At 37.9% G+C, this 27591-nt stretch overlaps 1 protein-coding gene across 2 annotated transcripts in view; it reads left to right on the forward strand.

Moving 5' to 3' along the window:
- ZCWPW2 (zinc finger CW-type and PWWP domain containing 2) overlaps positions 1–27591 on the forward strand; it is a 208037-nt gene that overhangs the window by 176684 nt on the left and 3762 nt on the right. For both annotated transcript variants that reach the window (XM_051858906.2, XM_051858902.2), the window contains 3 exons: positions 17735–17793; positions 18892–18959; positions 26811–26935. In XM_051858906.2, the coding sequence (XP_051714866.1) occupies positions 17735–17793; positions 18892–18959; positions 26811–26935 (252 nt within the window). The remainder of the gene's footprint in view (positions 1–17734; positions 17794–18891; positions 18960–26810; positions 26936–27591) is intronic.

Below are 27591 nucleotides of genomic sequence, written 5' to 3' on the forward strand. Positions count from 1 at the left end.
GACCTATTGCAGGAACTCAGTCTACAAAAATGGTTTTCAAAATTTTATTTAATACATTTGAGTGATCTTCATATGTACTTAATTTTATATTAGGGTAAAATTTAAACACATTGAAATGAATTAGGTGTGTACTGTTTGATGACTTTTTCATATATATATATATATATGAGGTCTCTAAAAAGTTCAGGGAAATGTATATTATGAAAAAACTATGTATGAATTTCAAGTTTTTTTGTAGCAAAAAAACTTATCTTTTACTTCCATTTTTTATGTACTTTTGAAGTTTAGTACTCATATAACTGCCATTCATAGTCTAAGGTTTTCTTCATCCTGTTACCACTGATTTGAACCTTGGGAACTTGTTCTATGTCGAATTATGTGGCCAGTGAATGAGCAGATAAGAAGGCAATTTTAGCATAATTTATTGTAAAAGGCGAAAACACAGAAATTCCTACACCTGATAGACCAGGCAGGCATCTCAGTAAAGGACTCAGAGCCCTGTGTGCGTTCAGACTGGGGTTTTTGTGGATTTGAGTGGGTCTCCTGTTCCTGATTCTTCTCCTGTCCTCCCTCTTCTGGGAAAGTCTGGGAAGGGGATTTTTGGAAGTAGAATTCTCCTAAGCAAACCCCTCCAGACAATACTGGCCATTGAGGTTCTTTTCTATGGGAGAAGCAAGTGACTCCTTCAGTCCAGTGATTATGACTGGTGGAGCAGCTGTTTCACTGCCTCAATTCAGTGAATTCCATTTGGTAAAGGACTGGCAAGGATACCCTGGACTAGGAGAGACAGACAAGAGGCTAGACCCTACATGCAGGACTTGTTTCCGTGTTCATTGCACATAAATTTGTTTTCTTTAGAACTTCTCATTTTCTTCGTTCCCTTTACACACATACGCTAATATCTACCTAGGTGCCTTAACAATCTCAGGAAGTTTCTTAATGCAAATTTTTTAAATGGAAGTGAACACTTTCTGGTATACATTTTCCTTTTTGAAATATATTTCTATATTAAAATGTATATTAATATAAAATTGCCTTTTTATTACTTCAAAATACAGTGGAAACCTTAACATAGAAAGATCCTTTTAAAGAATAATTTGTCTTCGATATCTTGATTGGTATTGCATTGAATCTATAAATTGCTTTTGGGAGAATGGACATTTTGATGATATTGATTCTTCCAATCCCTGAGCATGGAAGATTTTTCCATTTCTTGGTATCCTCTTCTATTGCTTTCTTTAAGGTTTTGTAATTTTCATCGTAGAGATCCTTAACATCCTTGGTTAAATTTATTCCAACGTATTTGATTGTTTTTGTAGCTATTGTGAATGGGATTGATTTTAGAAGTTCTTCCTCAGCAGTGTCATTGTCTGTGTATACAAAGGCTGTTGATTTTTGTGCATTGGTTTTATACCCTGCTACTTTGCCAAACTCTTCTATGAGCTCCAATAGTCTCTTAGTAGAGTTCTTTGGGTCCCCTAAATAAAGAATCATATCATCTGCAAAGAGGGATAGTTTGAGTTCTTCCTTCCCAATTTGTATCCCTTTAATTTCTTTTTCTTGCCTAATAGCTCTGGCTAGAACCTCCAGAACTATATTGAATAGCAGTGGTGAGAGTGGGCATCCCTGTCTGGTACCAGATCTCAGTGGAAATGCTTCCAACTTTTCCCCATTCAATAGGATGTTGGCCGTGGGTTTTTCATAGATTGCTTTGATTGTATTGAGGAATGTTCCTTCCAAACCCAGTTTGCTTAGAGTTTTCATCATGAAAGGGTGTTGTATTTTATCAAATGCTTTCTCGGCATCTATTGAGATAATCATATGGTTTTTCTTCTGCAGTCTGTTAATGTGGTGTATCACATTGACTGTCTTGCGCACATTAAACCATCCCTGCATACCAGGGATAAATCCCACTTGGTCTGGGTGGATGATCTTTCTGATGTGTTGTTGCATTCTATTGGCCAGAATTTTCTTGAGGATTTTTGCATCTATGTTCATCAGGGATATTGGTCTGTAATTCTCTTTCAAGGCTGCATCTTTTTCTGGCTTAGGAATTAAGGTGATGCTGGCTTCATAGAAAGAATTTGGGAGGGCTCCCTCTTCTTCGATTGTTCTGAATAGTTTGAGAAGAATTGGAGTTAGTTCTTCTTTAAATGTCTGGTAGAATTCAGCAGTGAATCCATCTGGTCCTGGGCTTTTCTTTGTTGGGAGGGCCTTTATTACTGTTTCAATTTCTGTCTCAGTTAGGGATCTGTTTAGGTTTTCTAAGTCTTCCTGGTTCAATTTAGGTAGGTTGCATGTGTCCAGGAATCTATCCATTTCTGATAGGTTTCCCTGTTTGCTGGCATACAAGTCCTTGTAGTAATTTCTGATGATTCTTTTTATTTCTGTGGTGTCTGTTGTTAACGTTTCCTTTTTCATCTCTGATTTTATTGATTTAGGTCTTCTCTCTTCTTTTTTTAGTTAGTTGGGCCAATGGGGTGTCAATTTTGTTTATTTTTTCAAAAAAACCAGCTCCTCGTTTGGCTGATTTTTTGTAATTTTTTTTTTTTTGGATTCAATCCTGTCGATTTCTTCTCTGATTTTAATTATTTCTCTTTTCCTACTAGATTTGGGTCTGGTTTGCTGTAGATTTTCTAGATCCTTGAGATGCATTGAAAGCTCTTCTATTTGGTGCCTTTCCAGTTTCTTGATGTAGGCACCTATTGATATAAACTTTCCTCTTAACACTGCTTTTGCTGCATCCCATAAGTTTTGGTATGTTGTGCTGTTATCCTCATTTACTTCCAGAAAATTTTTGATTTCTCTTTTAATTTCTTCTATGACCCATTGTTCATTCAGGAGCATGTTGTTCAGTCTCCATGTGTTTGCATATGCTCTAGGGATTCCTGAGTTGCTAATTTCCAACTTCATTCTTTATGGTCTAGAAGCTGCATGGTATGATTCTAATTCTTTTGAATTTGCTGAGACTTGCTTTATGGCCTAGTATGTGGTCAATCCTAGAGAAGGTTCCATGTACTGCTGAGAAGAATGTAAAATCTTTAGCTGTAGGATTAAAAGTTCTGTATATATCTGTGAGATCCATTTGGGCTATAGTGTCATTTAAATCTACTGTATCCTTGTTGATCTTCTGTCCTGTTGATCTGTCTATTTCTGAGAGTGGAGTATTGAAGTCCCCCAGTACTATTGTATTGGGGTCTATTCTCCCTTTAAGTCCGTTAATAAATCTTTTAGATAAACCGGTGCCCTGTAGTTAGGTGCATATACATTGATAATTGTTATATCTTCTTGTTGTATTGATCCCTTAATCATGATATAGTGTCCCTCTTTGTCTCTCTTAACAGTTTTTGTGATAAAGTTTATGTTGTCCGATATTAAGATGGCTACGCCCGCTCTTTTTTCATTTCTGTTGGCATGGTATATCTTTTTCCAGCCTTTCACTTTCAGTCTGTATGGATCTTTGTTGGAAAGATGTGTTTCTTGTAAGCAGCAAATAGATGGGTTTTGTTCCTTAACCCAATCAGCCAATCGGTGTCTTTTAACTGGACAGTTCAGGCCATTAACGTTCAATGTGACTAATGATAAGTGGTAACTTTGTCCTGCCATTTGCCAAAGATAAGTTCTAATATATGCTTTGAATTCCCTGTGATCTTTTGCTGTGAGGTTTCCTTCCTTTACCTTCTTTCATATTGATGACCGTGTTTCTGTGTTTCTGTGTGCAACACATCTTTAATGATCTTTTGCAGGGCTGGACGAGTGGCGACAAATTCTTTCAATTTCTGTTTGCTGTGAAAGGTCTTTATTTCACCTTCATTCACAAATGATAGCTTTGCAGGATATAATATTCTGGGCTGGCAGTTGTTCTCTCTTAGTACCTGGGCTATATCTCGCCATTCCCTCCTAGCCTGTAGGGTTTCTGATGAGAAGTCAGCTGTGCGTCTGATTGGAGATCCTCTGAGAGTAATCTGACGTTTCTCTCTTGCACATTTTAGGGTCTTTTCTTTATGTTTCACTGTGGAGAGTTTAATTACAACGTGTCGTGGTGAAGATCTCTTTTGGTCATGTTTATTAGGGGTTCTGTGAGCTTCCTGTACTAGGATGTCTCTGTCCTTCTCCAAACCTGGGAAATTTTCTGCTAATATTTCACTAAAAAGGCCTTTTAATCCTTTCTCCCTCTCCATGCCTTCAGGAACTCCTAGAACCCGAATGTTTGGTTTTTTAATAGTATCCTGAAGATTCCCCACAATATGTTTCAGATTTCTACTTTCGTCTTCTTTTCTTTGTTCTGACTGTATCCTTTCCTGTTCTCTGTCTTCTAAGTCCGATATTCTCTCTTTGCTTCACCCATTCTGTTTTTAAGGCTCTCTAATGTGTTTGTCATTTGATCTATTGAATTCTTCACTTCATTATGATTTCTCGTCACTATCACAGTTTCCTGTTGTACTAGTTGTTTCATTTCATTTTTATTCCTCCTTAATATTTCATTTTCACGAGAGAGATTTTCTATCTTGTCCATTAAGGATTTCTGTAGTTCAAGAATTTGTTTTTGAGAACTTCTTAATGTTCTTTTCAATTTTTTGAGATCTGCTTCTTGCATTTCTTCTAACTCATCATCTTCATAATCTTGAATATGGGTGTCTTTTTCATTTGGGGGCGTCATAGTGACTTCCTTGTTTTTATTACCTCGGTTTTTGCGTTTGTTATTTGGCATAATGGAGATATTTGGTTTCTTCACTGTGGTGCTTTTTCTTGTTATACTATGACTCTAGATTAAGTGGACTGTTTTTGATGGAGCCTTAGAGGCTTGAGATGGGTGTGGCCTGAGAGCTCTGTTTGGTGTGCCAAAGGTGACACTCCCAGGTTAGGCGTGGTAGATCTCTCTCTCTCTCTTTCTTTCTTTCTTTTTTTGATTCAAAAGGGAAGTAATTCTGCACAGCTGAACGAAGTTGGAGGTAGTTAGCAGACAAATAATATACCCACAGGAGCCAGAGATCAGAAGCTCTTTCCCAAGGACCACACAGGGAATCTGTTCTGCCCTCAGAGTGGGCTCAGATTCTCCTTCAGTCTCCCACTGGGTTGCCAAAGTTACGGAATTGTAGCGTCTCTGGAGAGTACTCACGTGAATTCCATGTGTTCTCTCCCCCACCGTCTCTTTTCTCACAGCCTCAGTTCAGTAGCACCACAAATTCACTAGGTCCTAATCTCCTATTAATTCACCCCACCCAGAGTCAGGTTTTTCTGCTAGGCTCAGGGCCAGTGCAGACCTGAGGTCGCTCTGCTTATGACATATGTCCAAGATGGCGCCTGCTCTTTGTCTTGCTTGCCCTTGAGAGGTGAGCGGAGAGAGAGAAACCCGTGTCCGTATCGGTCACTTTTTTTTCTCTCTCTCTCTCTTCTAGTTAGCCTGGTGAACTTTTCCTCAGGGGGTCGTTCCCTCTAGTCTCCTCTTTCCACCTGCCTGCCGGTGTCTTGGGCTATTGAGGTTCGGCTCACCTCACGTTCCAGCGCTGGTGTGTTGAGTCTGCCGCTGGTGTCCTGAGCCGTGGGCTCCCACGCCCTCCATGCAGGTCCACCGTGAATCACTCGTTCCAGAAGAGTTTCCTCTGCTGTTTCTTACCCTACTCTTCCTTGAACCTGCAGTATCTCCACTTTTATTAAACTCTCTCTCCCTGGACTATCAGTGTGCTCCCTTCCTAGTCAGCCATCTTAAAATATAATTGTTTAAAATTTTTTTAATTAATATGTAAAAAAAGAAAAAGATAATTTGATTATGGCACAGTAACATTTTGAAATCCTTGCATTAGAGGGCTCTTCACAAAGTTTGTAAAAAATACATAATGAGAAAACTTTTTGTGAATTTCAAAAAATTCTGGCAGCAAAATAAGCATGTTTTAACTCCATTTTTCATGAACTTTTTGAAGTACTCTTGTATGTTGAGTCTAGAAAGCTTTGCTTCAACATTCTATTTGTTAAGATATATCACCCAGTGGATTTTTCAGTTAGAGGAACAGTGACTTAAGGAAAAGGAATATTCCAAGTCAGTTATGCAGATTACAGAGTGTGAGGTCAACACAATTCTTATGGATTTCCTGTCCTTTGCAATTAAAGGCAATTCTATCATTTGCCATTCCAGTCATAAACACTAATGATCATTAAATATCTGTATTTTTTCTTTTTCAGTAAGTGGCTTTCCCCCTATATTGTATTTAACTCTTTGGTTTTTACATCCAACAAGAAAAATAATTAATATTTACTTTGGTTTCTTTGAAAGCAATGATACTTATATAGTACTATCTTTATGTGGGAAGTACTAGACTAATGCATTGTAAATTTTAGTTTGCTTGGGAGTCACCTAAAGAGTTTATTTAAACACAGATTCTTGCACCCTACCCCCACAGTTTCTGATTTAGTGTGCCCTAGGTGGGAATTAGAATTTGCAGTCTTAAGGAACTCTCAGGTGTTTTTGATTCTGACACACTGTGTCCCTTACTCTTTTATTTATTTATTTATTTTATTTTTTCTTATTTATTTATTTTTTTTTTGACAGGCAGAGTAGACAGTGAGAGAGAGATTCAGAGAGAAAGGTCATCCTTTTCCGTTGGTTCACCCCACAGTGGCTGCTGCGGCCGTTGTGCTGTGGCCGGCACACCACGCTGATCCAAAGCCAGGAGCCAGGTGCTTCCTCCTGGTCTCCCACGCGGGTGCAGGGCCCAAGCCCTTGGGCCATCCTCCGCTGCACTCCCTGGCAACAGCAGAGAGCTGGCCTGGAAGAGGGGCAACCGGGACAGAATCCTTACTCTTAATACTAGGCTAGACAGCAGAGGAGAACCAGCTGCGCAACAGCAGTGACAGGAATGGCGTCAAGATTACAGTGTACTTATGATGGGCTGAATACAACCTCTGAAAAATATGCCTGTCGGGAACCTCAGAATGAGACCTTATCTGAAATAAAGGTCTTTGAAGATACAATTAAGGGGACTGGCGCCATGGCTCACTTGGTTAATCCTCTGCCTGCGGCACTGGCATCACATTTTGGTGCCGGGTTCTAGTTCCGATTGCTCCTCTTCCAGTCTAGCTCTCTCCTGTGGCCCGGGAAGGCGGTCGAAGATGGCCTGGGTGCTTGGGTCCTGCACCGGCGTAGGAGACCAGGAGGAAGCACCAGGCTCCTGGCTTTGGATCAGCGTAGCTCCGGCTGTGACAGCTATTTGGGGGGTGAACCAACGGAAGGAAGATCTTCTCTCTATCTCTCTCTCACTGTCTAACTCTATCTGTCAAATAAATAATAATAATAATAAGATATAATTAAGGTCAGGATATTGAGATGAGGTCATCTTGGAATGGGAGAGCCCTAAATTTAATGAATACTGTACTGTCCTCTTAAGAGAGCAACTTCTCTCTCATAAAACCATAAGGTAATAAATTTCTGTTTGTTTACCAAATTTATGGTAATTTGTTACAACAGCCTTAGGAAACTAGCACAACACCCAAAGTCCAACCATATCAAAATACAAAATTCCTCTGGCCCAGAGTCAAACAGTGATTCAACAACTAATTGGAAAGCACAGTTGAACACTTTCTGGAATGTTATTCAATCTTCCCCCAAATACTTTGAGTTGTTGTTTTTTTTAGCATTATTTAGCAAGAGAAGACTCTGAAATGCAGAATGGTCATTTAGACAGCAAATATTTATGAAGTGTTTACTTTCTACCAGACTTGCTGAATGTTGGAGTCATTAAGTGACTTACCAAAAGTGATACAGACAGTAAGCGTCAGTTAAATTCAACTCGGGTCCTATCATGCCAAATTCTGCACTGTTCTCTATCACATTTCATTTTATCAAAGGCTTAAAGCAGGAAGGCACAGAACATTTTAGCAAATATTGACTAGTTCATCTTGGTTGTTGTGGAATATGTAACAAAATAGACAAGGAATTTGTCTCCAATACAAATCTCCCTGACTTATGGTAGCTTTTTAATGTTATTTCATTCTATTAATATCCGTAAACTAGTTTTCACTATTTTATATTAATCTTATTTCCTTTCATGGTGACCCTTTCACTTCATACTCAGATATTTAGATAACTTAAACTGATACCTAATAACAAGATGGAAGGTAGAAACAATAGCTCTACATGTCTTTGAGATTTCGATAAATGATTTAGACAGTATGTCTGTTTGCTTCTTTAATGTATATCAGTACTGGGAAAATACTTGAATATTACATTGAAAATAAAGATCAAAAAAAGAAGTCACTTAGTCTTTAGCATCACAATAAAATTCCCTGATTGTTTCAAACAAGCTTGCCTTGAATAATTATTCAGATATTTAGACTGTTTAATAATGCTTTGAGAGCAATTAAATTCAACCTTCATCTCATTATAATGCTTTTAAATGTATAACGTGGATGGCATTGCTAGCTCCTTAAACATTTACTTTATTTTCTTAAAACGTCAGTCCACTTTTGTGGTTGATCAAGATCAGAATCAGTGTAACAGTGAAAGAATTAGACAAAGTGGGCCAACATACTACTCACATTGGCAGGTTAAAGTGAAAAGATGAGAAACAGAAGGAGCTAACAAACATTTTGAAGAGAGAATTGCATTGAAGTTCTGGTTTAGAAGTGCAAGATAAATTTAAGAAAGTCATCAAATGTCTGAATCAAAAACAGTAATGTGAAGGGTGTGTTTGGCGTAGTGCTTAGACACTTCAGATCCAACTTCCTGCTCATGTGCACTCCGGGAGGCAGCAGATGACTGCTCTAGTATTTGGGTCCCTGCCACCCATGTGCAAAACACGGTTGGCATTCCAGCTCCTGGCCCAGCACCAGATTGTATGGACATTTGAGGAAATAAATCAGCTGATGGAAGATCTTTCTCTCCCTTTCCATCTCTGTGTCTGTCTCTTACCTCTCTGCCTTTCAAATAAAATGAAAATATCACATAAAAATATAAAAGAAATAATATTACAAAATAGAAATAGCGTTGACACTTTTCCTCGTGTAATATTTGTGTTTATTCTTTCTCCCAACATTTGCTCAATAAATTATTCCATAAAAAAACTTGATGCCTACAGCATAAAAGGCATGGCATAGAGACAAAGTATTATCCAGTGAGAAGATAAGTGTCTTATACTAATAATTAAAATATAAGACAAAGATTCTTGTCCAAATGATAGACCATAATTCTTAACACATAAAGATTAAGGGGGAAAGGTAGAGAGTGGGGCTCATTCCGTTAAGCTGCTACTTGCAATGCAAGCCTCCTGGCTAGTGGCTTCAGCCTGGCCCAAACCTGGCTGTCATAGCCATTTAGGGAGTGAACCAACAAATGGAATATCTCTCCTTGTCACTCTGCCTTTCAAATAAATTAAGCTTACAAGGAGAGAAAGTTTCATGGAAGAGTGTGATCCTATGTGAATTTATTACAAATTTTAGTCAGTTACCTTTTAGATATTGATTTCATATGCTACTTCATTTTAGTCAGTAAATCTGATTTGTGAACTAGAGGCTATTTTAATAATTTGGAGACTTTTGTTGTGATAAGGCAGTTGATCAAATCCGTAAATGTTTTATGATTGAAAACAGTATGTATTTGTTAATTATTCAGTTCCAGGTTGAGTCTGTGTTAATTAGACTGAAGATATTTGTACTCTTGAACTCTCATATTTGTTAAGCTTCATGTCTATTTTATTATTTTTAAGAGGTAAATTATGTAAGAAATTTTAAGAAAGGTTAAAAAATTGTAGGCTTATCAGCTTCTACATTCAATTCTGTTTTTGCTTTGTATATTTTAAAGCCAAAATTTTAGAGACATGCAGCTTCAAGACTATTATACTTTCTGAGTGAATTATTTCTTTTATCATTGATTAATCATCCTTTTTATCTCATATTTTTTGACTTAGCATCTTTTTTTTTTTGTTCCTAACATCAATATTGCTACATTTAGGTTCGTTTGTTAATCATTATAGATAAATTTTAATTAGCAGCTTACTTCCAACTTTTCTGTATCATTATGTTTTTTAATCTTAATTTAATGAGATATAATTTATGCAATTCACTCTTAAAGTATACAGTTAAGTGTTTTTAGTATATTAATTACCATGCAATAATCACTGCTATCTAATTTCAGAACAGCCCATCATCGTACTGAAAGGAAACCCTATAACTTAGCAGTCACTACCCACTTAACACTTCTCCCTGACATCTAGCGACAACTAATCTATGTTTGTTTCTATGATTTTGACTTTTCTGGACATTTCATATAAGTAGATTAATATAATATAAGCTCATAGGTGGCTATTGTTATCTGGCTTTTCATTTAGAGCAATAGTTTCAACATTTATCCTTGCTATAACATGTGTCAGTACCTTTATTATTTTTAATGGCCAAGTAATAACTGACTGTGTAGATCTATGTACCATACTTAATTATACACATTAGTATTATTTCTACTCTTTGGTTATTATGAATAATGCTGTTAATAATATTCATGTGGGGCTGGCACTGTGGCATAGTGGGTTAAGGCTCCACCTGCAAAGCCGGTATCCCATATGGGTACAGGTTCACGACTTGGCTGCTCTACTTCCAATCTGGCTCCCTGCTAGTACATCTGGGAAAGCAATGGAAGATGGCCCAAGTGCTTGGGTCCCTGCACCCACATAGATTCCCTGGAACAGGCTCCAGGCTCCTGGCTTCAGCCTTGCCCAATCCCAGCCACTGAAGCCATTTAGAGAGTGAACTAGCAGATGGAATATTCTCTCTCTGTCTTTGTGTCTCTCTCTCTCTCTCCTCCCCACCCCATAACTCTGCCTTTCAAATAAATAAAAAAATATAATCTTAAGAATATTCATGTGAAAATTCTTATGTGGACATAAACTTTGATTTCTCTTGAGTATATACCTGAGAATGGAATTGCTACATGATAAGGTAAACCTACATTTGAGATTTTGAGAAACTACCAACTATATTCCAAAGTGGCTGCACCATTTCATGTTTCTACCAGCAATGAATGAGGAATTCAGTTTTGTCACATCCTTGTTAACACTTGTTATTGTCTGTCTTTTTTGTTTTAACTATTTTAGTACTTGTCAAGTGATATTTCATTGAAGTATTGATTTTTATTTCTCTTATGATTAATGATATGAAGCATCTTTTCATGAGATCATTGTCTCTTCTTTGGAAAAGAAATTTTTTTCCTTATCTTAATTGGTTTAGTTCTCTATTGTTAAAACAAATTGTGAGTTCTTTATGTATTTTAGATACAATTGTCTTAGCAGGTACATGATCTGAAAATAATTTCTCATATTTTATGGGTTGTCTTCACTTTCCTAATGGTGTCCTTTAAAAGCACAGATGTTTTTAAATTTTATGCCATCCCCCCAACTTGTTCTTACTTTTGTTTATGTTTCTGATGTTATATCCAATAAACTGTTTACTACTCCAGAGTCATAAAGATTTACTCTAGGGTTTTCTTCTAAAATTTTTGTACTTTTATCTCTTACATTTAAATTTTTGATCCATTTTTTAGTTTACTTTTTTATATGACACACAGTAAGGGTTGAACATCATTATTTTGAATGTGAATATACAGCTGTTTCAGTAATATGTGTTAAAAATCCATTATTTCTGTTTGAATTGTCATAGTACTCTTGCTGAAAATCATAAATGCAAGAGTTTTTCTGGATTCGCAATTCTATTCCACAAAACCAATCTGCTATTCTTATCCCAGTACCACATTGTTTTGAGTATTATAGTTTTGTCACAGATTTTGAAATCAGGAAGTGTGATGCTTGGTTCTTTTTCAAAATTGTTTTGACCATCTTGGATCTTTACACATCCATTTAAACTTAATAATATGCTTGTTAGTTTCTGCCCTTTTTTTTTTTAAAGGTAGCTGGCTTTTGATATCTGTATTACTGTGCTTTGGTGTCTCTTTGCAGATACTGGATTTATGTTAAAATTCTGTTCTAAAAAGTGTGTTTGATGTATTTGTGTTCCTTGATATTATGTATATATTTTGAATAATTTATCATCTCATTTGTATTTTTATTTACAATGTCTTATATTTTGTTTTCTCCATTTCTTGTTATTATCAGATGGCTTGTTTGTTTTCTTGAGAGATTTTATTTGTTTATTTGAAAGGTAGATTTACAGGGTGGGGGCGGGAGAGAGAGAGCTCTTCTATCCACTGGTTCGCTCCCCAAATGGCCACAATGGCTGGGGCTGGGCCAGACTGAAGCCAAGAGCTAGAAAGTTCTCCTGGTCTCCCACGTGGGTGCAGGGGCCCAAGGATTTGGGCCATCTTCTGTTGCCTTCCCAGGTGCATTAGCAGGAAGGTGGATCAGAAGTAGAGTAGCTGGGACTAGAACTGGTGGTCATATGGGATGCTGGCACTGCAGTTGACAGCTTAACCTGCCGCACTGCAAATCTGACCCCCTTGTTTGTTTTTTTAAAATTCCCTTTTCTACTTCCAACTTAGTCTGGAAATTACAAATTATACTTCTCTTCTTCCAGTGATTATCCTTAAATATGAACATGATTTACATTTAATCACCATCTCTCTCTTCCTGGGAAATTCAAGCTTTTTAAATTCCTTCCAGGGGCTAGCACTGGGGTGCAGCAGGTTAAACCACTGCTTGCTATGCTGGCATCCTGTATTTAAGTGTCAGTTGAATTCGCAGTTGCTCTGTTTCTTATTCAGCTTGCTGCTGATGCACCTGGAAGGCAGTGGAGAATTATCCAGTGCTTCACCCGGTGTCTCTCATGTGGGAGACGAGAATGGAATCTAGACTGCGGCCTTTGGCCTGGCCTGGTCCCGGTTTTTGTGGCCACTGGGGGAGTTTCTCTTTTAGAAACTCCACTCTTCAAATAAATAAATGCCTCTACCCTGATCTAATTTCTTTGCTCTCTTCTATTTGTCTACTTTTGTTAACCTCCCTTGTTCTTTACTCCATTACCAAGTAATCATATTTAGATCACTGTTTATTTAGATTTGTTTAATGTTTAGCAAGTAATTTGCTATCTTTATTTCCTTTTAACTCTTCTTCTAGATTTAATCTTCTTTCTTCTAAGTACATCTTCTAGTAACTCCTTCAACAAAATTAGATTTTTTTCATTCAATTTCACTTTTAAAAAAATTTCCTTTTTAAAACATAAAGTTTATGACTTGATTTATAATCATGGAAGCCAACCATTTAAAACAGTAGAGAAAACAGTATTGAGCTACCTGAATTCCTCAAACAACCTCAAAAAACACAATTATATTACTACCTTCTTGATTTGTTTTAGTGGATATAATTTAATTGAAGATCTTCTGGAGATTATTGTTGAAATAGTGTGTATTGCAGTCTAATACTCATTCCTTTATAGTCTGCCTTATTTTCCATCTGACCTTCTTTTCTGATTTTACTTTTTTTCTTCTGATCTACTTTCTTATTTTGCTGTATGCAATTTCACCATATGTGGATTATTATTGATCTTACATGACAGTATGAGTTTCTATAATTTTGTATATTTAATTCTGGAAAATTCTCAGCCATTATTACTTAAAATGTTTTCATTTTTCTTTCTGCGTTACCCTTATATTACCCTGTCTGTATGACTTCCTTTCAAAAGTATGCTGGACCTTATTATTCTCTTCTCCATACTCTTAACTGTTCTTCAGATAATTCCCTTTATCTCTCTTTGCTGTAGATTAGGGATCTCTTTAAACCCACCTTAGAGAATACTTATTCTCTCTTTAATGTATCTAATCAGTTCTTTAACTTATTCACTGAATTTTAAATTCAGCTACTTTTCTAGAACTGCTATTTGGTTCTTTTTCAAATTCCTCTATAGGTCATAGATGTCATAGAAACCTGACTTTATTCAATACAGTTTCTATTCCTTTTTTAACCTCCTTAACACCACAAACATATTGACTTTTAATTCAAGTTTATTACTGTAATACAAACATATAGAAAATGAAAATTGTAAATGTAAATAAAGTTGAATGAATCTTTTAAAAATGAACATTACCTTCCAGCCAGGAGCAGATCAAGAAACAAAACATTTCCAGAATCCCAGAAATGTTCTCTTGCTCTCTTGTGGTCAGACTTTTCACCTAAGGGTCACCACTATCTTTACTTCTAGTACCACAGATTAGTTTTGCTTGTTCTTTTAATATTATGTCAACTGAATTGTACAGTGCAAATTGTCGCTCCCCCTCTTCGTGGAGGAACGACACAGGACCCTGCGCTGTTCTTTCGTCTGCTCGGCCCTCCCCGGGTTTGCTGCTGGTTCTTCCCGGGTTGGCTACTATCCCTTCCACCTCCATGGAAGGGCAGTTCCCCCTGGCCGCATTCCCCACTTCCGCAGGGGAGCGGCACACCGCCGGCCGGCTTTCTCGGGGGCTGCACGGGTTCCCTTAGATGTTCCCCATAGATGTTCCTGGTGCATGCCGTCTCTCTCCTCCTTTATAGTCCTCCTCCGCCAATCCCAACTCGGCTGCCCACACGCCGAGTACGCTGCTCTCCTCCAATCAGGAGCAAGTCCTACAGTTTATTAGTTGAACTGGAGGCAGCTGTGCGGAAGCTGTTTACTTCTCTCCTAGCGCCATATTGTGGGAGAGCAGATGCATAGAATAAGTCTTAATTCCAGTAACTCAGTCTAGTCCGGTTGCTCCCCACAGATCCCCCTTTCTTTTTATTTTTTGGCGTTGATACGCGCCTGTCTTCGGTGTCCCGCGGCACACACTCTGCTCTACTTGCTAGAGTTGCCACAGGCTCTTACAAGTCCTATCAATCAGGCAAACCGAATCCGGGTCCTCTCTTCGCCATGTTGTGAGGAGGTTTTTAGGCGCTGATGCGTGCCTGTGTTCGGTGCCCTGCAGCGCATGCTCTGGTCGAGCCTGCAGGGGCTTACAAGCCCTATCAGGCAAACCGAATCCAAGCCTTCTCATTGCCTTATTGTGGGGGAGACTTATTAGTGTTGGTTCGTGCCTATCTTCGGTGACCTGCAGCTCATACTCTGGTCGAGCTGCTTGCTGGCGCTTACCGCCTTAATTAGGCAGACCGAATCCAAGCTTTCTCATTGTTGTATTGTGGGGAAGCCTTACTGATGTTAATTCGTGCCTGTCTTCGGTGACCTGTGGCGCATAAGCTGCTAGCTGCCCGCAGGTGCTCATCGTGCTCATCGCCTCACTTAATCAGGCAGACCGAATCCAAACTTTCTCGTTGCCATGTTGAGGGGAGGCCTTTCTATTTCTCTATTTCTCTATCTCCGGGCATTCCTATTTCTCCCATTTTACTTCTATCTTCCAGCATTCCTATTTCTCTCATCTTACTTCTAAACTTCTGTTTCTCTTATCCCCGCAGCTTCCCGCTGCCCGCCCCGAGGCTACTTCTCGGCGGCTTCCCGGCTGAGCCGCTTCAGCCCGCGCCTCTTTCATCTGCGCAGCTTCCCGGCTTTGCGCGGCTTGGCTTCGCGCGCTCCGCGGTCTCCACGCCCTTCGCGTCTGCACCACGGCCTCGCGCCAGCCCCGTTCCCTATCTATTCACGCCCCGTGCTCTCTCTGCACGCGGCGGCTTCCGCGAGTAACACAGCGTAGCTTACGTGTCCGCCACTAGCATTCAATCTAAGTTCCCCGGGCTAGCCTGGCGAATTCAACCCAGCATACGTCTCCGCCCCACGGTTTGGCTTCCCGTCCTTTGCTCCCCGGGCTAATCAGACGGATCCCAATCTGGCTTACGTTTCAGCTTCTGGTTTCAACTTTTCGCCCCCTATTCCCGGGCTAACTTGAGAACCCCAAAGTGGCTTTCGTGTCCGCCTCGGCCTGCCCCCCGCGGCTTCAATTTCCCTAACATTTTTCTCTACCCGGTATGTTTCCCCAAGCTTTCCTCCAACAATACTCCTCCCTCATTTCTCCTGGCCTCTCCCCACAGTCCGCATCCGAGCCTGTTTGTTCTAGCTTTCACTTTCGACCTTAGACCTTAGAGATTTCTCCCAGCTTCCCCCTGTAGTCCGTATCTGAATCTATGCCTAGGCTTTCAATAGCTTCTTCCGGCACCCTTTTCGTCCGGCTTTTCCCTAGGCTGTTTGCTAGTCTCTCTCTCCGGTATTTTCCCAATTCTTCCCGTTTCTTCCCGTTTCTTCCCTCCTAAGTTTGCTATCCGTCCTAGGTTTCCTATCCGAGTCACGGCACCATTATGTCGCTCCCCCTCTTCGTGGAGGAACGACACAGGACCCTGCGCTGTTCTTTTGTCTGCTCGGCCCTCCCCGGGTTTGCTGCTGGTTCTTCCCGGGTTGGCTACTATCCCTTCCACCTCCGTGGAAGGGCAGTTCCCCCTGGCCGCATTCCCCACTTCCGCAGGGGAGCGGCACACCGCCGGCCGGCTTTCTCGGGGGCTGCACGGGTTCCCTTAGATGTTCCCCATAGATGTTCCTGGTGCATGCCGTCTCTCTCCTCCTTTATAGTCCTCCTCCGCCAATCCCAACTCGGCTGCCCACACGCCGAGTACGCTGCTCTCCTCCAATCAGGAGCAAGTCCTACAGTTTATTAGTTGAACTGGAGGCAGCTGTGCGGAAGCTGTTTACTTCTCTCCTAGCGCCATATTGTGGGAGAGCAGATGCATAGAATAAGTCTTAATTCCAGTAACTCAGTCTAGTCCGGTTGCTCCCCACAGCAAATATACTTATTTTTATGGGGTCTTTTCTTCTCCATGATAATCTGTATGCTTTAACTTTAATACCTCTGAACTACTGGTGTTAGAGAGTCTATTAAAGTACTTATATTAATTGTTGTTGTACTTCTTTGTAGTGATTTTAGGAATCATGGATAAACATTCATGATAATTATCTTATTTAGAAATCATGATATTCTCAAAAGCCATAAATCTAGACTTTACTCTGGTAGTATAAAACTAGTATGTTTGTTCTTTCAGAATTACTCTTTGTTTCCATCTAATTCTTCATGTCAGACTATATTCTACTTTTTATTTTTGTGTCCTAGTGTGTAAAGTTTTGCCTATTCTCTTTTTAGGGAAAGAAAATCCTTGAAGTCTCTGGTTTTATGGAGCATTAGCAGTATAGCTGTATAACCAGTGTCATCTTAAAGCATGTCACTTACCCTTTCTTACATTTCAGAAGCCCAGCCCTAAGTCCTTTTGACTTTATCCTTATACAAATTCCTGTGTTCTCAAAGAAAAAGGTTGTAAAAATTAACAGAAAAATAAGAAAGGAAGTAGATAGAAGGGTGGGAGTGAGTGAGTGAGGGAGGGAGGATGGAGTGGGAAGTGTCATTATATTCTTAAAACTGTGTGTATGAGATACATGAAATTTATTCTATTTATATAAATAAAATTTTAATAATAAAATTCCTGTGGATCTTCACTATATCAGCTCTCCTCTTTGCCTTCCACACACTTCTGGCTTCTGAGTATTTTTCTTTCTTTTTTTATATGTCATATATGTGTAAAAGTCTTCCAAATTATCTTATATTTATGAAAATCAGTAAGGGGAAGAGTGGATAATTTGGAAAATAGGCTTCCACGTCAGATCAGTCTACCATTCCTGGCAGTAGAACAAATCCGTGCACTTGCCGTGGCTGTGAGGCTGTTGACTAGACTTTCAGGTATTGTTTACGACTATGGGTCTGAGTTTTTCTTCTAGCTAAATTGCTTGGACCAAGTAGGACCCCTTAGTATTCTGAGCTGACCCAGTTCCACGTGAACTAATTTATCTTCTTGTTGTTGTTTTACAGATACAAGTTTCCAAAAACAATACTGAAAAGAAAAAGCCCAAATTTAGAAAAAGGAAAAGGTACGTTTTTTAAAATTAAAAAGTATTCAGATAAAAATGAAATAGGTACTTTAGAAGTATTTATTATATGGCATTTCCATCCATCTTTGATTTCTGTTTCACTAGGGAAACATTTTTTAAAATTTTCTAAAAGAATTAATAAAATGATTAGTAGTTTTAGAACACACACAAATACATTGAACAAGACAAGATTATTATCATATGAGGAACTAGAGAAGCAGATTTTTAGTTTAAAAATAGGTAATGCAAACCAGAAACAGGCCTTCATAGTAAATGATGAGTCACTGATGACATGTTTTAATGTTTATAATTGAACCAGGCAAATAGTTTATTTTTTTAAAGAATAGTAATTAGTGCTGTGTTAAAAGGAGTCCTACTGGAAAAAAAAAAAAGACTGATACTAACATATAGCAGATAGTCCTCCTTTTCTTTTTGCTATCCCAAGAAGATGAATAATTTTAATTTTAAAGTTTAATTTGAATTTTAAAAACAGATCATTATTGCTTTATCTCAGTTGTATTTCACAATAACCTCACCAAATAGATAGAGAGTATATCATAATTATCTCCATTAAAAAGAAGAAGAGTTTGTGGCTTGGAGAAGATAAGTGACTTTTTCAAGATCCTATGGTTGAAGAAAATGCATTGGAACAAATGTTTTTTGACTCACAATCAGCAACATATTATGGTAGAAAAAGAACAGATTTTGCAGTCTGACAGAACTTAGTTCTGTCATGTTCAGCCATTTACTTCTGCTGTCATATTTCTCAGTTTCTTCATATAATGAGAGTAACAATTAAATACTAGGTTTTTCTGGAGAAGGATTACATGAAAAAGCCTGTGTGTGGTGCTTAGTAGTTCTAGTGCTTTGCATCTAATGCAAGCTCAAACCAATACTAATCTCTCTTGTTTTTTTTTTTTTAACTGCAACTTGCAGTCTTACTGTGTACACAGCCAAGAAAAAATAGCTTCAGAAAAGAAATACATTATTTTTAATCTACAATTACCAATGAATATACATAAATAGTCATTAATGTGTGTGTGTGTGTGTGTGTATGATTGATCTTCTTGAAACTAAACCTACTAAACTCTTTTCTAGGAAAGCTACTTTAAAATGCTCTTTTGAAAATGTGTGTTCAGATGCAGCATTGTCAGAGGAAAACAAGGGTATGTGCATGCCTGTCCTGCTTTTAGTTTTTTGCCTATATTCAATTTCAAAAAATGTAGTTGTAGTCATTTGAAAGAAAAAAATGTGTTGTGCATATGCAAGACAAAGATTAATGGGTCATTTTGGCATTGATTTATATTCTGGGCCATTTCAGTTGTCTTTAGATTTCTATGTCTTTGAATTAGATTTGAGCTGGTTTTGTTATATGTTTAACTTTTAAAAAAACAAAGAACCAACAGTTGTGGGAGGAAATACCCAGAATTATACACTGGAATCCAGACCAACCCATTCCAAACTTACTGGTATCTCAAGGGGGAGGAGGAAGAAAAGCAACAGCTCTGGGCTTTGAGCTGGATTGTCACTCGCATGGGAACACAGCAGTAGGGTGAATGTGGAAGGCAAGGAGAAAGCTTCACTTTTCAAGTGGCTTTTCTTGTCCTACATTTTCCTTAGTCTTGAGAAGTAGGCCAAGGCTTATTTGCTAGAGGGAACTTTGGCAGGCATGTTCAAAGCCCATTAACCTCCTAGGAGTTACCAGTACCATACTCCGTCTCCCTGGAAGTCACCCCCAGATCCTGTGGCTTTGCCTTTCAATTGACTAAATAATCAACTCATTTATTGTTGCATTAAAAGAAAGAAAAGCATACAAGAGAAGGACAGCAGTTATGTTTTTAAAAATCATCTTCTTTCCCTCAACACTACAAAAATTCTGTTGTATCTTTCTTTTTCCAAACTCATGCCTCTGATTTTTTCCCAACTTTTGCTGTCTGTTTGGTCCCTTTGCCTCATATGATCTGTTCATATATTTTTGTAGAAAGGTGTGCCTCTGCTTATTCCTGAAGTGAGTTTCCCCCAGGAGACCTTGGCACTGTAGCCAAGGACTCCAGAACCAGGACCCTTCTCCCCTCCACTTCACACAAGGTAATCTAGAGGAAATACCCTGAAGCCAAGAATTCTCCATGGCCTGGATGTGACTCTTTCCTGTTAATAAAATCATACGTCCCAGTGGCTAGCAAGGAAAGGCAGACCCCTTGCAGGGGTCTCACTTTCTGTATGGGTCTAAAAACTAATTGTTAAAATATTGAAAATGATCTTTGTTTTATTGTTTTTAACTACAGAGGAGGAACATCTAGTCTGCCGTCTTCTTGCAAGAGCTGACTCACATCCTGAAAGGGTAGTTCTTTTTCCAAGTTTAATCCTCAAATTTTTTGTCCCAACCCATATTTCTGTGTATCTCTCATTTCATACCTCTAGAATCTCTCCTTTTCTTAAGCGTAGCTTAAGGTAGGATCAGTCCTGGACCAAAATGATAGAGGAAAGTTAAACCATCTTCTTGAATCTCTGCCCCATTCCTTGAACTTGCTGTGAACATGTCCAGCTCTTTGAGTTCTAGGTGCTAAAGTTTCCCATTAGTTTCCTGCTTCAGTCTTGCTGTTCCTGTTTTGACCTTGTGCTCTACCAGTTCTCTGTTCTGTCTCTCTCCCTCTCTCTCTTAGGTGTCAAGAGGAGATCTAGTTAACTATAATGTTATCTCTATAAGTATCAGATCCCTCATCTGTGAAAAAGAGTCAGTAAATCCCTCTTATCCAACAGACATGACCTGTTTCTGGAAATTAATACAATAAGTTGAGGAATCATTAATTAATTTAAACTGTGTGCCCATGACTGTATTAAGATTTAATCTAAAAAAATGAGTAATTATGAAGCATGGCTGCATTATGCAGTAAGCTGCTACCAGAATAGTATGTATTGTATTTGTATTATCCCTTTAACTCATTTTTTCATTGTTGAAACAAGGAAGCTAATCTATGGTGATGAAATGATAATAGCATTATTAATAATGGTGATGGGCACCTTAACAATTAGCACATGTTCTCACTGTTCTAAACAGTCCATGTATATTTGTTCATTAAACCCTCACAAGATCTGTATGAGATAAATAAACTAGATACTGAATGATCTCCCCTTTTGTTGATTGGGAAGCTGACACTTAGGAGGCTTTATATGACTTTTCTAAGAACACATAGCGTCTTAAAATTAATAGAAATGTGCACCTATTTACTTAGATGTTGTGAGTACCAGGAAGCTTATAACTAAATTTATAAGTTGGCACATTATTGATAATTGGTCCACGGATCTTTTAAATTTATAATCATCCCTCATATCTCAATTAATGAATTGATTTTGATTTCTTTTAGTCTTTTGAGTTTTGCTGTTTTATTGTTTAACTATTTTCTGCTGGTAGCTATCACTTATCTGGGGGGAATATATAGACTATAAAAGTTTGATTGACATTCTTGTATTATCCAAGAGCAACTAACAATCTATTAATATTCATGATTAGATTATCAAAGACAGGATAAGCATGGAAGAGAAAGGGTAAACTCTAAAGGCAACATGAAGGCCCTTAGGGCTTGGATCCAGGAGGGGGAAGGTGATGGTTACCTTTAACTTTTAGACTAAAAGATGTTGTTGGCCTTCCTCCTCTTTTCCTCTTATTTTTGTTTATTTCTGAGAATAGCACTCTTTATTACATCTCAGCCTATATTTTACTCATCTCTGCTTTTAAACTGTAAGCATGCAGAGGATTTTTTTGTAGTTCCTGAAAACAAAATCAAGTACATTTTCCTCCTCTCTACACTCTGCTAATAGAATGCCTTCAAAATTTCAGCCTTGAATTAGCATTGGAAATTTATTTTTTCAGTGCCAGCTTTGGGGTGACCCAACCTATGACCCCTATATAAGGAAGAATAGCTTCTTTAAACATTTCATAGAGCAGTAGAGATATTTAAAAAACTCCATAAATATATATAGGAAATATTTTTAAACAGTAACTGATTTATTGAGACTGTGAGTCATTTCTTATCAGAAATAGAAAAATATCATTGATTTATATTGCCCACATTCATATTTAAAAGTGAGATGTGGATGGGAGTATTTGAGATACTTTCCTTTTTGTTTCTTTTTCTTCTTTTTTATATCCTCTGAGTGATGGAGCAGCTGTAATGCTACCACTTTACTTTCAACAACAAATTGAAAAAAGTCAGAGAAACTATAGGATAATCAGTATTGATAGGAGATGATTGGTCATACAATCAGCAAAGGCAATCATTTTGTCTCTATCTTTGGAGGATATTATTGACCAATTTTTATAAACCTAGTTGTAGGTTACAGTAACGGCAATTTCAGGAGAATTATTTTTGAACTTCAGTTCACAATATAGGAATATCTATTTAGAAAAGAAAACCTCCCATTGCTGTGGAATCAAGATTTGATATCAGTAAAGTTGATGTTATGAACCTGGTTGATTTTTAAAGTCATCCACTACTTTGTCTACCCTCTGATCAACAGCAGTGTACATATTTTTCCAGATCACTTGAAAACAGAGAGCTTACAATGCCATTTGGTGATGACATTCATTATCATAATTTGGTGGTATTTTAGCCGAACATGAGAAATATGAAGATATGAGAAATATGAAGACACTTGTTTGCTGTTTTTCCTTTACAGCACATCTCAAAATCCATCTTTTCAACAGTGCATTAAATTTTCGTGTCAATTTCTATAGACTCAGAATATAAAGTGGGAAAATACATTTGTGAGTGAGACTGCAGAACTGCTATCAAGATAACCACAAGTAGCCTTCTATTAAGTAGCAGGTTACTGAGTAAGACATATGTCAAAGAGGGTTTATAAAATTGTTTAATGAGGCCAGTGCCGTGGCTCACTAGGCTAATCCTCTTCCTGTGGCGCCTGTACCCTGGGTTCTAGTCCCAGTTGGGGCGCCAGATACTGTTCCGGATGCTCGTCTTCCAGTCCAGCTCTCTGCTGTGGCCCAGGAAGGCAGCGGAGGATGGCCCAAGTGCTTGGGTCCCCGCACCCACATGGGAGACCAGGGGGAAGCACCTGGTTCCTGGTTTTGGATTGGCGCAGCGCATCGGCAGTGGCGGCCATTTGGGGGGTGAACCAATGGAAGGAAGATCTTTCTCTCTGTCTCTCTCTCACTGTCTAACTCTGCCTGTCAAAAAAAAAAATTCTTTAATGAAAGCATACATAGAAAATTCTAATTAAATAGGCATGGAGTTGTCTCTATATTTTTAAATAAATTCCCCAACTAATTCTCATGCCCACCAAATTTTGAATACCACTATTCTGGAATGTAGCACTCTGGACTCTGTATTCTTAGGCTTTAGCAACAGCCACCTTAGACATATCAATTTTAATTCAACCAACATGATAATTAAAGTTTTTGTTTGTTTTTTCAAATATAGTTTGAAAGAAGCTTTCCATAGAGGAAACTTAATATTGGCTAGGAAAACTTGTTGCTCTGTACATAATTTCTTGAGTTAATGGCCTTCACTAAGTATACAATAAATCTTTTTGGCTGAATATAAAAGGCTTTGGGATAAGCAATGAATATTGGCAAAAAATTATTTTGTAGCAAAATTCTAATATGAAAAATAATTTTTCTAGGGGCTGACACCATGGCTCACTTGGTTAATCCTCCTCCTGCAGTGCCAGTACCCCATATGGGCGCCGGTTCTAGTCCCGGTTGCTCCTCTTCCAGGCCAGCTCTCTGCTGTGGCCCGGGAAGGCAGTGGAGGATGGCCCAAGTGCTTGGGCCCTGCACCCGCATTGGGAGACCAGGAGGAAGCACCTGGCTCCTGGCTTCGGATCAGCGCAGCGCGCTGGCCATAGCAGCCATTTGGGGGGTGAACCAACGGAAGGAAGACGTTTCTCTCTGTTTCTCTTTCTCGCTGTCTACAACTCTACCTGTCAAATAAATTTAAAAAAAAAAGAAAAAGAATTTTTCTAAAACTAAAAATTGTTTTTCAGGTACTATAGTGTTAACCAAGAAAGGGAATTTTCTACTTCATAGGCTACCATTATTTTATTTAACACTTTTAATGAATAACTTTTAACAAATTTTTAAATTACGCTTCTTATGTCCTATTTGAGTATGTTTCATGTACCATGAATTATCAACTGTTCTACCTGGTGTGGTTTTTTTGCTGACCTGCCAATTAATGGCAGATAATAGCAGGTAACATGTTAGATTTCATTAACAAGAGTGGAAGTTGAAGGAATTTGTACTTACGGTCTTTCCTTCCAAATTATGTTGTCTTTGGAAGGCCGTCTCAGGTTCTCTGTCTCTGGTACAGGGCAGCAGGATGCACATGACTCTTATCATTGATGTTTGTTTCAACAAAGCTATATCAAATGAAAATGTTTGGTTTTTGATTTAACTCAAGAATTCAAATGCATATTTTTAATCAGTATAGAACTTGTATTTCTTTGGTAGGGGGTATTATCTTAGCTAGTTGGATAAATTTTAAGTTGTTTTTTCTTTTCAAAATTTTTAATTAACTTTTACTTTTTTAATTTGTAACAAATTCAATATAGTTCACAGATATGATTCTAAGAATATAATGATATTCCCTTCCACCTTCCCTTCCCTCCCTCACTCCAACTCCCTCCCTTTGTCCCTCCCTCTTTCTCTCTCTTTCTTTCTTTCTTTTTTCTTTCTTCCTTTCCTTCTTCCCTCCCTTCCTTCCTCCCTCCCTTCCTCCCTCCTTTCCTCCCTCCCTCCCTCCTTTCCTTCCTCCCTTCCTTCCTTCCTTCTTTCGCTTTTGAGATTACATATTTTTAATTTACGTTACAGTCAAGAGCTTGATGTTTCTCTTAATGAAGATTTCAACAAGTAAAAATCCAAAGATCCCAGTTTAGTATATAAATATAGTCAAGGACTATAAACAATAATCAAGTGGAAAGATGATCATTTCACCCACATATGACAAATTTCAAAGTACTCACAGATCATTAAAACTTTAGTGGTATAACATTCTTAACATTGGTTTGACAAAGGTATATAATAAAGTTTGACAAAACTATATTTTCAGAAATACAAATACATACAGGCACTTCTTTCTTAATTTTTTCCATTTTTAATTTTAACTTCCACATATAAAGGAGAAACATATTTGTCTTTCTGTTTCTGGCAATTTCACTCAGCGTGATGTCCTCCAGTTACATCCATTTTGCTGCAAATGATAGAATTTCATTCTTTTTTATAGCTGAATAACATGTCATTGTGTATCTATGCCACATTTTCTTTATCCATTCATCTGATGATGGACACCTTAGTTGATTCCATATTTTAACTATTGTGAACAGTGCTGCTATGAACATGGTGGTTCAGGTATCTCTTTGATATGTGCTCATATCTTTTGGATATCTACCCAGAATTGGTATTGCTGAATCATATAGCAAGCCTATTTCTAGTTTTTAAAGAAATCTCTACACTGTTTTCCACAGTGACTGCACTAATTTACATTCCCACCAATTATAAGCATTCTCCCTTTCTCCACATCCCTGCCAGCATTTGTTCCTATCTTTTGTATCTGACCCATTCTAACAGGGGTGAGTGATATCTTACTGAGGTTTTGAATTGCATTTCCCTGATGGCTAGTGATGTTGGGCATTTTTCATATATTGTTGGCCATTTGTATTTCTTCCAGACAGAACTGTTTGTTGAGGTCCTTTGCCATTAATTAACTGGATTAATTGGTTTTTGTTGTTGTTTTTTGAGTTGCTGGGTATTCTGGATATTGATCATTTGTTGATAGGTAACTCACAAATATTTTCTCCCATTCTGTTGGATGTCTCTTCACTCTGTTGATCATTTCCTCTGCTATGCAGAAGCTTCTGAGTTTGATATAATCCCATTTGTTTAGTTTTGCTTTTGTTGTCTGTGATTTGAATGTCTTACAAGAAGTTGTCACCTACACCAATGTCTTGGAGTGTTTCCCCTATATTTTTTTCCAGCAACTTCATAGTCTCAGACCTTGAATTTAGGTCTTTTGCTCCATCTTGAGTTGATTTTTGTATATGGTGAGAGATATGAATCCAATTGCATTCCAATTTTGCCAGCACCATTTGTTGAAGAGATTATCTTTACTCCAATGTGTGGTCTAAGCACTTTTGTCAAAATTCAATTGATTGTATGTATATGGATTAATTTCTTGGCTCTTTATTCTGTTCCATTGATCTATGTGTCAGTTTTTATGCCAGTACTATGCTATTTTAATTACTATAGCTTCGTAGTATGCTTTGAAGTCTAATATTATGATGTCTCCTGCTTGATTTTTTTCCCCTCAGGATCACTTCGGCTATTCTGGGTCTTTGTGATTCCATATGTATTTTAGAATTGTTTTTTCTAAGCATGTAAAGAATGCCATTGCTATTTTGATAGGGGTTGCCTTGAATCAGTGGCAATAGCACACAAAGTCTTTGCAAGTGCAATATTTTCAGCAACTAAGATGTGTTATCATTTGAATTAGGAATAGCCACTTAAATGCTTTTCCTTTTAAACAGTAGTTTATTAGAACATGTCTATTCTTGTTCATTTAGGTTGTATAACTGTATTTTGCCTTACAACAACAGAATTGAATTGTCACAGACATCTGCCTCACAGAGGCTAAGTTTTTGCTCTCTGATGTTTACAAAAATATTTGCTCCCCTCTAAAAACAATATAATTTTGTTTAGTGCCCTTGGCCCCTAATTAAAAAAAACTTCAAGTGAATTTTTGATATTTCAGGAATTCTTTATAGTGTATGCATAGTAAGAATATAACTTACACTTTTCAAGGAAAAATATGAAGATTAACCTGGAAATGCCTATTAATTTTACATGAAATAGTCATATGTAAAACTTATAGTGAATATTTATGTTTTGTCTTACAGCATTTTTTTTCTTCGTTCTGGGTGGCTAACGTTAGGAATTAGATGGTGAATTAGATTGAATTAACTAATGTGTAGCTGTTTTAACCATATTAATGGTGTTTCTTTAGTTGTCTCTGAGACAGAAATTTTACTAAAAGAGCTGGAGCAAATGCTACAGCAAGCACTAGAGCCCACAGCAACACCTGATGAGTCTGAGGAGGAACATAGAGAAGAAACAAATACAGGAGAAAAGGTAGTATTTACAGTTGTTATCAGGCCTAAATGACAACTTCAAATTCTTTAAACAGCAGAAGTGTTCATGATGATCATGAGGCTAATAATAACTGAGCTGCCTGTTGACAAATCAGAATATGTTCTTCGGTGTTGAGAAAATTTCTATGTTCAAGCAGAACAGTTTTCTTATTTTGGATTTTTGCTGTTAGAATGAAGAGCGATGGAGGGACTCAATGGAGCTGGGGTGGGCCACTTCAGAGAGACTGCTTTGCTGCTGCTGATTCCTGCAGTTGGTGGAAGGGACCAACATAACACTCACTAGAAAACTTAGCAGCTTAGCAGCTTATTGGAAAATCTGTCTCTTTTGATTCATGCACAAAGATAGTCTCTGTAGGGAAAAAAGATCTTCATTATTAACATACAGGAGGTAGAACTTTCCCTGGGACTGAGTATCACTGTTAATATCTAGAGTTATCTTTTTCTCCCCTTTTGACCAACTGTGTTGGACTCAGAAAGCACATAGGTGCTTACTCATTTCTGTATCTCTACAAGTAAAATGAGGGTTCCTGGTATAAGGCCCAGGTTATTGATACAGCAGCAATGAGAAAAAGAAGTCATAGGGGAGATAATGTCCACAAGTGGAATGGTTGTTCCCTAAATAGTCAGGAAAAAAAA

The sequence above is a fragment of the Oryctolagus cuniculus genome, chromosome 4 (genome assembly GCF_964237555.1).
Source record: "Oryctolagus cuniculus chromosome 4, mOryCun1.1, whole genome shotgun sequence".
Taxonomy (NCBI): Eukaryota; Metazoa; Chordata; class Mammalia; order Lagomorpha; family Leporidae; genus Oryctolagus; species Oryctolagus cuniculus.